The sequence below is a fragment of the Silurus aristotelis genome (assembly GCF_946808225.1).
Source record: "Silurus aristotelis genome assembly, chromosome: 21".
NCBI lineage: Eukaryota > Metazoa > Chordata > Actinopteri > Siluriformes > Siluridae > Silurus > Silurus aristotelis.
In genome coordinates this window covers 9,350,288-9,364,762 of record NC_139594.1, presented here as the reverse complement: position 1 = coordinate 9,364,762, position 14,475 = coordinate 9,350,288, and the positions used below count along the sequence as shown (strand labels likewise).

The following is a 14,475-nucleotide window of genomic DNA, read 5'->3' as shown; positions in this document are numbered from 1 at the left end:
TTTTGAGCAGGTTGTAGTGATGGACTTCAAAGCATCGTCATTATCTAACTTATACTCTTGTAGCTAAAAAAAATACAAATCCTCAAAGCTATGTACAAAGTCGTGTGGAAAGACTTAGAAGAATGGAGATCAACTCCGTGTTAAATTCAGTGCTTAAGGAATGGGTGTGACGGTCAGGTTTTCTCCTTTTTTGGGCATGTAGTGTATGCCTTTATTGTTTTTTTATGCATTTAGTTTCAGAATCATCACATAAACAACCATTACGCTTATTGGTTCATCTTTCCCTGTCCATGAGATGTCCATCCATGGGAAAGTGTTTGATATAGTCCAGATATGTACATCTTTATAACAAAGGGTGGTGGACTACGGGAATACACGGTGATCAGAAGTGGAAATGTAATCGGGCTTGGAGGCGTGATCCCGTGCAACAGAGGCGGTAGTCACGTGACCGTGCTGCCGGTATAGCAGAAGTTTTGCGCGTCAGAGCGAGCGCGGATGCCGAGCAGCATACACGCGCACACGGAGACCTGTTCCCCTGCGTTCAGGAGCGTGTGCGTTCTCTGTACAGTCACATATACGACGGCTTACCAATTGTTTTTGTTGTTTTTTTCCACATATACCTTATAATTACATATACCTATAATTATCATTTTGAAGCTATATATATATATATATATATATATATATATATATATATATATATATATATATATATATATATATATATATATATATTCTGGACTCGTGCGTGTTTGGTGGCAGCGTCGAAACAAAGCATTTGCACACAAAACTAATGCAAATGGACTGCAACGAGAAACCTATCTTTTCGAGAAAGGATTCGCCTGCGTTCCACTGAAAGTAAAGGAGATGCTTATGGGAACGCCTTATTCCTTATCTATAAGGTAAGTTTATAAGAGAAAAAAACTAAGTTTTTAATTGTGGTTTTTGTGTGTGTGTGTGTTTGTGTGTGTGTGTGTGTGTGTGTGTGTGTGTGTGTGTGTGTGTGTGTGTGTGTGTGAGTAATATTTCTACATCTACACGTCTGAGCGCTTCCCCCCTTTGCAGGCTGTAGACCGGCGTGCTTTTCCCCGACGCGTCTTTGCGCATGATTTCCATTCGCCTGAAACAATTCAATGCATTCCACCCTTTAAATTCATCCTTACTTAGGTGAACATTGAGGACCTGTATGTCACACTGCACTCTCAGGTATCGTGTAAAAGTCGTGTTTAAAGCGCAGGGGGCGATCTTATTTTACGCGTGAATTGATCTGCAGTATTGAATAAATAAAGACAAGGCGGACTTACGTAAACACTGTGTAGGATAATCCAGCCATGTGGGCTTTGTTTGCACTGTCAACCTGAAGATCTTGGACATTTTTTTTTTACTTTTAAGGACTTCTCTGGCAGACGCTCCATCATGACCGATGGCGAAGGGAGAGAGCGCTTTCAATACCTGGAGAGTGGCGAGGTGAGAGTTCCGGTGTCGGTATTGTACCAGGCGCACGGTCATGGCCAAGCTGTTGAGGATGAGGAGAAAGGCAGTACATGGGGCCCAGATGTCTTTGAAGGCTCTAACAGCTCTGAAACTCGGGCCTCAGCTGATGGTAGTGGTGGTGGAGGTGATGCTCCTGCTCCGGATGGTGCGTCTGAGGAGCAGGAGCAACAGCCGTACCCTGCACTCGCGCCTATCGTCTTCTTCTGCATCAAACAGACCACGCGGCCGCGAAGCTGGTGCCTCCGGGTGGTTTGTAACCCATATCCTTTATTTTTTTCCTAAAGAAATTTGTTTGTTACATTTGTTATGTTCAGGGAGTTATTTCTAAAATTCCACTTTATTTAGATGCACTCACCATTGTTCTTAAAATCATGCAAAAAAGCTAAACTACATACTGCAGTTTTTGTGCAAAGTATTTATTTTTTTCCACTTAAATAGCACAATGTCACATGATCTTATTACCTGATTATGCTGTCACAGTCAATAGATTACTAGGTATTAGAAGAAAATTCCCTCGGCACCACATCCTAAAATCTCAACCTACATTTTACTATACATACTATATTGCTGAACACTTGGGTTTTTGCTGTTTGTTGGTTGAATAGTCTTGGTCGGTCATGCAGTGTTTAATGTTAGTTTAGTGGTTGTAAGGGGAGCAAATCAATTACAGCAGTATGGCAAGTTTTGTGGGTGTGTTTTGACCAAAAACTTCATCAGATAAGGTCTAATTTTTTATCTCACAATGTGATTTTTTCCCCCACAGATTACACTTTTAGCAATGTTGCAATTAAGTGGCTTGCTTTATAGACAAACTTAATTATCTGTAGGGAAAAAAGGAAGTGAGCTACAAAGCATGTTTTTTTCTGTTTTGTGTTTTATGATCTAAAAGTAAATACTTTACCCCTTTCAATCAGCGTTTATGAGCTATTGTTTTGGTAATTCGACGAGTACTGAGATTTGCCTTTGTTTTCCATGTACTGTAAAGCCTTCCATTTTATAGCTTTGTCTAATTTCCCTACTATAAAACCATATCCATTCCCACATGACTGCTATACAGGTTACCCAACATGCTGAGTGACAGCTTTGAGCAGTGCAATTATAGGGGTGATTTATTCACCTATCTCTAATGAATGTACTGTTGCTCTCATTATCTACTGAGGGCATAGACAAAACCATGTGGAACACTAGCAGGAGCTGTAGAGCTCATGGAATTTATGTATTTTTGTATGAGAGATTTCTTTTTTTCTCAGAACTCTTTTGTCTTGAGTTATTATATATTCACTGCATACACACAGATGTTGTTTTTGACCGTTTCAATTTGCGCTTCCATCATTGCTATCATCCTTTAGGGCTTTGTGTGAAGACAGAATCGTTCTATTCGACAGCATTCAGGAAGATGTCACTCTAATAATGTGTATTGCATGTATTGCATCATTCTACTGATAGTGGAGCTGGTTACATTGGAAAGAAAAATATGTATGACTACTAATTTTTCAGCTTTCCTCCGTAATGAAAGAGAACAACCAGCTCAGTTACACAGTCCAGTGTTATTCAGCAGACAGATCTCACTCATATTCTCCATTTTCTGTGCAATACAACATGCTATTAGTGTGACTTTTGCCTTGGGGGTTGGATTCAAGAGCCTTTACAAAGAATAAACAATTTAACTATATCAATATAGTTGATGTTTGTAATATTGTAGTATTTAGATGGTGTTATATTTCATATTTGTAATACTGTGTAATTCTATTAGTCATGTGTGATCTAAATATTATCATTTAGAAGCTTTCCTGTCTTACTAATAGATAATAACATTTGCTGTTATTGATGATAAATAATTTATATTCTGACATGTCATATCAGTGACAGAGGTGGAATTATGCATGTGTTATGATAATGTGTGTCAGAGAAAATTTCAAAGAATGCTGGGAGGGATTTAAATAATGAAAAAGAACATTTGTACTGTATTGTTGCTAATCTTTCTTAGTAGCAGAAAATCATTTTAGTTTATTGATCACAGTATATGATATAGTAGACAAAATATGGATAGTCCATTCCCTTAAGAGTTTAGCCTCTGTGAAAATGTGTTTTGCGTGTAAATAAAGCATACGGTAAATGTGTACAGATGGTGGTTATGCATCTTGTGTACGGGTGGGGTTATGGTCCAAGCTCTGTGACCCTGTGGAGACTTCCTCTTGGCCCACAATGACAGCGTTCTGCTTGTTGAGTGCAGGCATGCTGCCTGGCCTGTGTCAAGTTGTTTTACCTGCTTTTTTTGCTATTTCTAAAAAAAGATTCCAAAAATGGAAATAGTTTTGGTTGGTTACATTTTTGCGAATTTATCTCCAGGAAAGTTTTTGTAAAAACAAAACATAGGATTTGACCAATAGGTAAGAAGCAGCACAATTGTGACCAAGTATCATTCTTCTGTTTTCCTCTCAAGCAATGATGTCATCTTACTGGCAACAAAATGAGCTTTACCTTACAGTAGGGTGCATCTTCGCTGCAGTTTGTTGTACGTTCTGGTCATTACATCAGAGCGTGTATTTGTAGAAAAGATGAGTTGATTTGGCAGAGGCTGAGAGCTAGTATTGTATTCTGGGTCATGGGCTGAATACAGCCACAGAAACAAAGAGCATGCTCTGGCAGAATGCACTCAGTCACCATGAGCGAGCAGTCTGTGAAATCTCAGCAGGAACGCACTTCTGAGCGCTCACACAGGGCACACCACAGAGTAACAAATGTGCACTGACCTTCTTTTTAAGAATCTAAATAAACTATACCTTGTGGTTCTGAATCAGGATCTCCAGTTTCTATGTAGTGTGCACAACCAAACTTCTAGTTTGTTTATTAAAGCAAAAGAATCAAATAGTTCTGTTCATGATGAAACTCTATGGCTAGTTAAATTGATCAGTTTAATGGTTTTAGGCCATTTATAAGGATTGAACCAATAATGTTGCATACTTGTTAATAGATTTCTGTGCAAAACAAACACAACCAATAAGGCCTGGACAAATATTCAGTGTCCTTCCTGCAGCCCTCTTGATGGCATTTTAATGACTTCAGATGTGAGGGTGTGATAAAAACATTGCTACAAAGGACAGTCTGTTAACATGAGAGCAAATAAAAAAATTTATATGAGATGCTAATGCAGGATGGTCATATGCACAAATGCCCTATGGCCCTGTGATTATGCAATTTAGAACTCCCAAAAGATCTGGGTGTATTTAAATGGCATTAATATGATATGGTGTTCTGATCTGTAGTTAGTGATGCTTTGGATTTTATTAAGGGGTGTGATCATCCTCACAGAGATGTCTTGAATATTGAAGTATGTGGCAGTCTGATTGCCAAAGAATGACATTTATGAGGATAAAATCACCAACTTCCACCACTTCAGCCCTTCTTGAATATTTAGCTGCGTTTTTTCTGTTGGTTTCAACAAGTATAAACAGGATTGCTGATAAAGTCTAATATTATAAAATATTTTAAAATGCTTTTTTATGTTTATTTACATTGGTTCCCATAGGTTTGCTGTCAGTAAATAATAATAAAAAATAACAGCACCCCTGTAGAGCCAAACCTCGCACACCCTCAACATTACTCTTTTAGCTGGCCAGAGGTGACACATTTCCTATATGGCATGACCTCCAAGCTGCTTGGGTCTCAGTAGATATTGATTTGGTAGCATAAGGTGTGGTGAAATAGACTTCAGTGAAACAGATTTATTCTAGGCTGACAGTTATAAACAAGAGACGGGGAAGCAAAGGACATAATTGAAAAGCTAAGTGGCCATTGATTTTTTTTGGCTGGCATGGACAAAACCTTCCAGTGAACCTCAAATCCAGCTGGCCCTGTGAACTATGTGGGGCGTGAACAGAAAAGATGGCATTTGTGCTGCAAGCAGGAGGTCACAATAGGACTCCCGCAAGGGATAAGGGCTTGCAGGAATGGGAGGAGATGTTGACTTCTTGCGTGATATGTCTTACAGGAATCCAAGCTACTCTTTTTCTGCACAATTCCTTTACTTGCTAGTAAACATGATGCTGACTTGTTATACACAGTGGTATTCTTTATACCTGCAGAGAGAACTGAAGCACGTGTTGACGAGTTTGTTGGAAAAAAATGTCCTGCTCTAGTAGAAGTACTAAAAAGTGTTTCACATAAATGAGCAGAGCTTTAATCTGTGTCTGAAACTGGAAAACCTGACATTGCAGCCATGCTGCAGGATCAAACAGATGACAAGGGTCGTGTTTCTGCGAGGCCCCGTCACTGTGTTGATTCAGCTGTTGTCTCGCATGTGCTAGTTTGGATGACGTGCAGATGCCTGCTTTCCTGCCGATGATTAGGTTTTAAGATCAGGCTGAGAGAGTGAATTACTTTTTTAATGTGTCGTGATTAGAGTTTCCTTCTGTTTTCCTTCTGTTTGTAAAGTAATGAAGGCTATTAACCGTAGTAGCTATATCCAGTATCCATTTACATTTACGGCAGATGCCCTTGTCCAGAGCGACGTACAAAAGTGCTTTGAGTCTCAATCAATAAATAAATCTACACTGGTAAGCTAGATTTTACCTTAAGATAAACCTCCCAACAGAGTTGTATGCTTAACAAAGCAAACTTGGTAAGTCTTTAAGTGTTTCAGAAAGAGTAAGGTCTTCATCCATCACTTGAAGATAGCCAGGGACTTCTCTGTTCGGACACCTAGGGGAAGTTCATTCCACCACCTCGGTGCCAGAACAGAGTAGAGCCTTGAAGAATACTTTCCTCTTACCCTGAGAGAAGGTGGTACCAGTCGAGTAGTGATAGAGGATCTTAGGCAGTGTGGTGCAGTGCAAGGTGTGATGAGGTCTCTCAGATAAGAGGGTGCTGGTCCCTTTTTGGCATGTGCAGCTACCAGGAGTCAGTGGAGCGAGCGCAGCAGTGGGGTGATGTGGAATAACTTGGGCAGGTTTAACACGAATCACGCAGCTGCGGTTTGGATAATTTGCAGTGGATGAATAGCTTTCAGAGGAAGACCTGCCAGCAGAGAGTTGCAGTAGTCCAGTTTTGAAATAACTGAACAAGCACCTGGGCAGCCTGTGTGGACAGAAATGGTCAAATCCTTTGGATGTTGTAGAGAAGAAATTGATGGGAACAAGCCACATTAGCAGCATGTGAGGAGACGGACAGTTGATTGTCCATAGTTACCCCAAGGTTGCGAGCAGTGGCTGAGGGGGAGAGCAGAGAGTTATGAAGAGTTATTCTGAGATCCTGACCTGGAGATAAATCACTTGGGATGACCAGCAGTTCGATATATCCGCCAAGCATGCCGAGATCCGATGGGAAGCTGTGATATCTAAGGGCTGAAAAGAAAATATAAGTTGAGTGTCATTAGCATAGCAGTGGTAAGAAAACCCATGTAAGGATATGACGTTACCAAGAAAATGGGTATAGAGGAAGAAAAGGAGGGGACCAAGTACTGAGCCTTGTGTGACACCAGTGAAGAGTCTGCGTAGGGCAGATGTGGACCCCCTCCATGTTACTTGGTATGAGCGACCTTCCCGGTAGGAAGCAAACCATTCCAATGCTACTGAGGCTCCTGAGGATAGACAAGAGAGTATTATAGGCATTTGGTCTATTAAAAAAAAAAATTAGGGAAAAATTTGGAAAAGATATTATATTATATATAATTTTTTTGGAACTAAAAATATAACCCCAACATATAAAGATGTCTTTTCTTTTGTTAGAATAGATTTTTATTGTACTCACACTTTTTTTCGTATTATAGTTTTATTATAGTTATTATACTTGATATTTACTGTGTATGATTTTTGTTACAAATTATTTCAATAGTTACTCAAGGTTATATATTTTAAAAAGACTTTTAGAGTCAAGGTTCCAGACTTATCTTGAATCATGCTAAGGGATAAATTTTTAAAGATGTTTTTCTCCTGCTGGCATCAAAAGATTGGTGAAACATTGCACTCCGTCTGTTATAAGTATGCATTATAAAAAATGGTAGTGCTCTCAAACATAACTAAAAATATGTTGGTTGCTTCGTTGCTGGTTTGCATAGTCTTAGAGAAAATTTTTTTATTTATTTATATCCATTCATTGCAATGATACATTTTAATACATATTTGCTTTGAATATGCATTAACCATTGAATTATAGTGATGTCTTAATCAGAATTTTGTACAAATGAGTAAAGTTATATAACTCTGTAGTTATATGATATGTATTATATGATAAACTATGCATATGATTACTGTTAAAGCTCAACCCCCCCCCCCCCCCCTCTCTCTCTCTCTTTCTCAGGCTCTCTCTCTCTCTCTCTCTCTCTCTCTCTCTCTCTCTCTCTCTCTCTCTCTCTCTCTCTTTCTCTCTTTCTCTCTCTCTCTCTCTCTCTCTCTCTCTCTCTCTGCATGTGTGTTACTGGCACATGATCTCATAATTGCATTTCCCTGGCTCAGTCCCTTCTGGACCTTCATGTGAAGGAGAGCTCCAACTTGCATGCTCTGCATTTGCTAAGGATGCTCAAAGCTTAACCTGATGAATAAATAAAAACCAGACTGGAAAACGGGTACTAACAGCAAGGTCTTTGCCAGCCGTAGTGAGGGGTTGTCATGGCAATGTGCATGGAGCGTTTGTGTCGAGCTTATGAGGAGGATTCTCTGCAAAGGCTGCACACTTTGCAGTGTTACTGCAGTGTTACCACTTATATTCAGCTCACACTGCAGGTGTTCTGGGGACTATGTTGTAAATCAGAAACATAATTACACGAATTTAATGTTTTCTGAGAATATACTCAGGAAAGAAAAACATTTCCATATAAAACCACTTTGTGTTTTTCTAGTGATAAATGTGAAGGAAAAAAGACCAATTACCCTAGTGTTGAATGTAAACATATTCTGAAGTAATAACATCAGGATTCTCTAAGTGTTCTGGTTATTGTTAATGATCGATACTTTTATAACTCCCCCACCTTTTTTAGAGTTCTTTCTTGTACCATAGAAGTTGTACATGATCAATGACCGACTTGTTGGAGACCTAAACATCCGTGGCATGAACTTACAGCGCACGCACTTTCATGTCTTTAACAATGTGTGAAGTGTCTAGTGTGCTGCACAGAGCAGAGATAGCAGGAATGCAGGTGCATTTACAGAAATGCATCAAGACATTAAGGTACAGAGGTTAGGGGAGCCAGGTACATCTACCTTGCATAGGGATCCTAGTGTGGAATTAGTGGCTGTGTCTCATTCTTAATATATTATGAATGTCGGTAAGTACTTTTATAATGCAATCATTGTTAAATGCAAGTAACCTATGTGATATAATGTGTGGATGTCAACAACACCCATGTTAGTCAGTTTTTGTAACAAGTCTTCAAACTTTCTTACTTTCTTGGTTCTTTCAAAGCAATACCTGATTCACGCTGTGTATCATGAAAATTATTATAAAACATTATTATAATAATAATTAATAATTTTTGTGCAATATCATCTAAACCTAACATCTTTGTAAATAAATAAATATATATAAATATATAAGATCTTTTCATTTCTACTGTAAAATTCTGAATTTATGAACAGTGTGTGGCAAGCAGCAGGACATACTGCAGTACTAAAATTAAAGCAATTATTTAAAACCTGTGTGCCAAAAAATAACAGGGATCAACAAGAAATCAAATCTAACATTACACTTATCATAATAAAACTGTAACATTGCAACAATAAACATTATTTTCACATGTTCAAAGTAACATTGTAATATCATTGCATAATATCGTATTTAATTTGCACTTTCTCCTGATCTGGAATTTCTATGCTTGAAACGCTGGAAATACTGCATTTGAATGATTGTCTCAAACTGGAGTCACAAATGTTGGAATATTAAAGAAAGAGAGAGAAAACAAGAGACATCAACCCTTTTACAAAGAAATTACACGAGTAAAATAATTAATTAATAACATTATTTTTTTTTAAAAAGGAAAAAACCAATTGTTGGGATTGTCCCAAGCCGCTGTCAAACATGTGGAATAATGAAACACCAATGAGGTCTTTGAAATAGTAAAAATAGATAATAACTCAGCATAAAAATGCATGTTTCACTTCATGTACACATTTTGTTTTTACACTAAATAAAACCATACCTAAATGTGGATAACTTTCATATAGAGCCGATTAAGTGTTTGTGCAACGTTTTGGCATATTTGCGAAGGATATTTCTAGCAAAGTAAAATTAGCGAGATGACAAGTCATACACACCTACTTTTCATATAGTGGATTTCACAATGTTAATCAAGTTACAAATATTTGCCAACAGAGTTGTTTTAAAGAAAAATTCTGTTTGCATATACAAGCACAAAGAAGAGGAATTTCATTCCCATGCATTTAGATTTTTTAATTTGCCAGATAAACATCCAACAGCAGAGATGCCAAAAGGTGACAAGACATTGTATATATTTTATGATCAAATGATTGGAGTCCTAAACACCGGTGGCCTGCACTTACAGAGTCGTGCAGGACATCATTTAATGTCTTTAACAACACATGAAGTGTGGTTTGAAGATTCGAAAATGAGCTGTATATTCATCACCATCCTCTAGCTCTGTGAACCACAGGTACGGTCTGACTGCAGTGTCAAGTGCGTTGCAACACAGAGTAGGAAAAACAGAAATGCAGGACAATTTCCAGAAATGCATCACCACGTTGAGTTGCAGAGCTCAAGAGAGCCACGTACATTTCCCTTCAATAAAGAGACAAGTCCTGATGTGCTATTAGTGGCTGTGCCTCTCTCTGACCTTGAAATCCACTTTGACATCCACGAATGATGCAGATCAGAGTGTGAAGCACTAGCACAGCACAGCACAGCAGCAACATTCAACGAGCTGACTTACATTAAGACTTCCTTTGTTAAATTTAATTTCAGTCCTCCAGCCAGAGCATAATCTATTTCACATTTGCCCATCCAAAGGATTGGGGTATAACACAATATACTGATTTAATCAATTAGCACTTATATTCATTTTGAAGTAGCAACTGACATACTAGCAGACAACAGATGACGCATGTAGAAAAAATAAGCTTGAGATCACATTAAGCTCGGTTGTCACATTAGTTTTACATTAGTTACATTACATTACATTAGTTTTACAGACTAATGAAGCTTTGTGTGTAAGCTTCATGCATACATCTCAAATAGATAATTGGTAGCTGGACATGTCTTTGGCATCGAGACCCAGGAAGCATTAATTGATTACTACTATCTGATACAACAGCAAAACTCGACACACAACAGACTGCCCTTAGGCTCTTTCCTGGACCTGAGTATTATTTCTTTATTTTGAAGGAGCTACACAGAAAGCAGAAGAGACCACACGGGTGTGTGACACAGGCAGTCCTGAATGCAAAGTCTCATGTTAAAACAGGGAGCAATCAAGCTACACATGCTTATGATTCATAGAAACTCCCATAGGATCCTGGTTTTCTGAAATCAGTGGCTACTGAACTCACAGTATCCACAGAGTATTGTTAACAGATGGCAGGACTCCACCCTACAGAGATGCACGACCAATTACGATAATTACAATGAAAGTGCAGTCGCTAATAGAAAAAAAAAACAAAGGATATATGTTCCGAGAGACGTAGATATCTTCTTAAGTAATCATACTATATATGATGTGAGCAGTAAGCATAAATGTTTGTAAAAACAGATCTAATGAAGTCATGTTTCAGCCACACAAACAATTCCTCTGCCTCCTTGGACTGAGATATCAACTTATGTGAAAAAAAAAACTGAACTTGTAAGGTAGCCAGGAAAGAAAAGTGGATCAATGACAGCTTATCAACATCCTCAAAAGCTCTGAAAAATTCTGTACTGCAACATTTTCAGTAATACCCAACAAACAAAGTGGTGGTTTACAACAAACACAAGGGGGAGCAAATTTTCAAATGATAATAAAGTAATTGAACAAGCTCTGGAATCAGACGACAGTTGTCAGTTGACAGTTGTCAGAAGACGGCAGCATTGTCTTGGAGCAAAACAGGTTGAAAAAAGTAATGATTTGGCTGTGACTTTCTATCTACTGAATGTTGCTTTTAATTGTACAGATGTACATGAAATATTTAGGTAAATGTGTAAGAAACGAAGTAGCATTCGCACTGCTTTTGCACGTCTAGTCATGGATCTAGTATAAACCATACCTTCTCACCTGCAGTATGGAAAGCTGTGCTAAGCGGAGAATTCTGATCCATCATCCTTGATGTGGATGATGGACAGGTGAATAGTTGGGTAAAAAGCTTTTTAATCATTAGAGAGTTAAAAATTTATTAAAATAGTTAATATCAACTTCATATTTATAGTAAAACCATGACCAAACACAACCAAATTCAAATTGCAGTTTACAAAACCTTGTAAAAGACCAAATTGTAGTCTGATTAAAAAAACCAAAACAAAAAAAACATGAAACAAATGCAATCAAAACACTCACACTGGAGTGCCCTCTACAACCCAATTTTGAGGATATAATGTTTTGCCCTTTATATAATTGCTGTGCTAGTGCTTTGCTTTAGATCCACACAACACAAACAGATCATTCTGTATTTTCAAAATGTTTATATTTAAATGAACAGAGAAGCTCATAACCTGTCCAGGTCTAGGTTTTTGGTGGATTGTTGGATGAGGGGATTTCTTTCAAGAACAGTACTGACTAGGCATTACCTGGTTGCCAAGCAACAGATATGGGCATGCCTAACAATATAAAATAGAAAGAAAGAAGATAACTCCTCTGCTAACAAGGGCTCTGCTGATTCAATAGCATTCATTATGCATGTTCTAGGCTAGGAAAAGTGCAAAAGAAAAGGGTAAAAGAAAATCAGGGAGGTTGGGTGGGGGTGGGGTGCAGGGTTTTGGAACAGATGACTATATTAGTGTATTACTGTATGTATATATATATATATATATATATATATATATATATATATATATATATATATATATATATATATATATATATGTGTATATATATATATATATATATATATATATATATATATATATATATATATATATATATATATACATACAGTAATCCCCCGCTTTACCACAGTTTGAATCTCACATGGGTGGCATCTGTTTATCATTTACTGTGGACAGTTTTAGAACGGAACCACCACGATAAACAGGGGATTACTGCATATATATGTGTGTGTGTGTGTGTGTGTGTGTGTGTGTGTGTGTGTGTATACTGTATGTTTTATAGCAAAACATCTTACAGTACTTATCTTGTAAGACATTTATTTTATTCTGGGGCCTAGGGACCTGTGCTGTACTTCATTATTAGCAGATTTGGGTCATTATCTCAGAGCTATTAATAGAAAGATATTTTGTATGGTCACACTATGGTTACCTGAACAATACACTCCAGGGGAAGAAATTAACCATGACCACAATGACAAATTATAAAAGTTTTTAATGGTCAGAAAATGTAACAAAAGCACACTGATACTGTGCTACCATTTACATTTGCTGCAGTGACGTGTATGATGGGAAAAGCAACTAATAGGAAAATTGAATGATATAGTCTTCTTGCAGAATCAGACATTGCTTAACTGGTTTTACCTGAAGGTCATGCGCTCAAAATCCAAAAATGGGCCTTTGTGCAAGGCTTTTAACATTCAAATGCTCAGTTATATAAATAAGTAAATATTGCTCTGCCTGTCAATTTCCATAAATAATAATGATTAGGTGTTTATTATAAATTTCAACAATTGTTTCTATAAATATTCTGTGATGATTGGTTTTTCTCAAAACACCTAATCCAAATCACGTAAACATTATTATTAATAGACACTACTTTTATTCTACAGTGTTTTCATGTTAAAACACTACTCTTTCCCACATGCCAAAAGAGAAAAGCTTTGGTCTTTCTTCCATAGATTATGAGTTAAATCCTGAAGATGCTGCAGTCAATTGTAAATGGAAATTCTAGAGAAAAAAGCGTCAGTGTTCTTTGTTATGTGAGATGTGAACTCTTACCCCTGTCAATCACAGAGAAACTAGCTTATCATAGGCATTTGCCAGCTTGTGTAGGTGAAAGAGGGTAGGTAGCATTTTCCTCAGGGCATATTAACCTGCCCGGAGACAGAACGTTAACAGGCAACTTTCACATAAATCATAGGTATGAATTAGCAGGCGAGAAATTGGGGAATAGCCACATTTCTGCAAGAGGTCTAAAATAAGTTAGTGAGTGTTTCTGTAAGATCTAAAACTCTTACATCTACAGCATACAGAATATACCCTTGTCTATAGTGATAATACAAAAGTGCTTTATAGTGTCAATCAGAAACAACTCTTCAGGCTGCTCCAAATAGGTCAATATCAAGAACTTCGATTAAACTAAAACACAAGTCGATAGGAGTTGGTATAATGAAGTGTGTATTTATATAAAATTATTTATATTAGTAAGCTATAAATAAGTCAGTTTTTCTCTTTCCTATTATATCCCCTACCACTGCTCTGCTCTCCTCACATCCCTTTTGCTCTCTGATTTTGACCAGCCTTGACCCTGAACTCTACACATAATAGCTTTCCAAAAGAATAATAAATAATACAAAATACACATGGATGGTTTTCCACTTGGTGGACCTTTTAAGTGTGTGGGAAACTGCCTTTAATGAGGTTAGATTGTTTGACATTCAACCCTGAAGTCCTGCATGTGCTTTTCCTCTCTATTTCTTTGATACAGGCTCAACTAACACTTTTAATCTTTAATGGACAATATTATATTTATATTTTTATATGTTTTACACTGTATGACATGATTACATGTCTGCAATTGTGTGAGTATAAGAGGAAGAACTAAAGTGAAGTAATTCATGCAGAAATATCAGTTTTGCTGAACTTCTGTGATGAGAGTCTATGTCAGCTGCCCACGCAGGAGCTATCCATCACCATAAATAAACACATCCACATATGCAGGAATCCCAATATAGAGTCCTT

At 37.5% G+C, this 14,475-nt stretch overlaps 1 protein-coding gene across 4 annotated transcripts in view; it reads left to right on the top strand.

Annotated features, from left to right (window-relative positions):
- Positions 1 to 720: 720 nt before the first annotated feature.
- cacna1ha (calcium channel, voltage-dependent, T type, alpha 1H subunit a) overlaps positions 721 to 14,475 on the top strand; it is an 85,648-nt gene continuing 71,893 nt past the window's right edge. For 3 of the 4 annotated variants that reach the window (XM_083524683.1, XM_083524682.1, XM_083524680.1), the window contains exons 1-2: positions 721 to 902; positions 1,393 to 1,754. In XM_083524683.1, the coding sequence (XP_083380809.1) occupies positions 1,417 to 1,754 (338 nt within the window). In that variant the 5' untranslated portion in view covers positions 721 to 902; positions 1,393 to 1,416. Of the gene's footprint in view, positions 903 to 1,183; positions 1,207 to 1,392; positions 1,755 to 14,475 lie in introns of those variants that run through there. The other variant, XM_083524681.1, reaches the window with a different exon arrangement.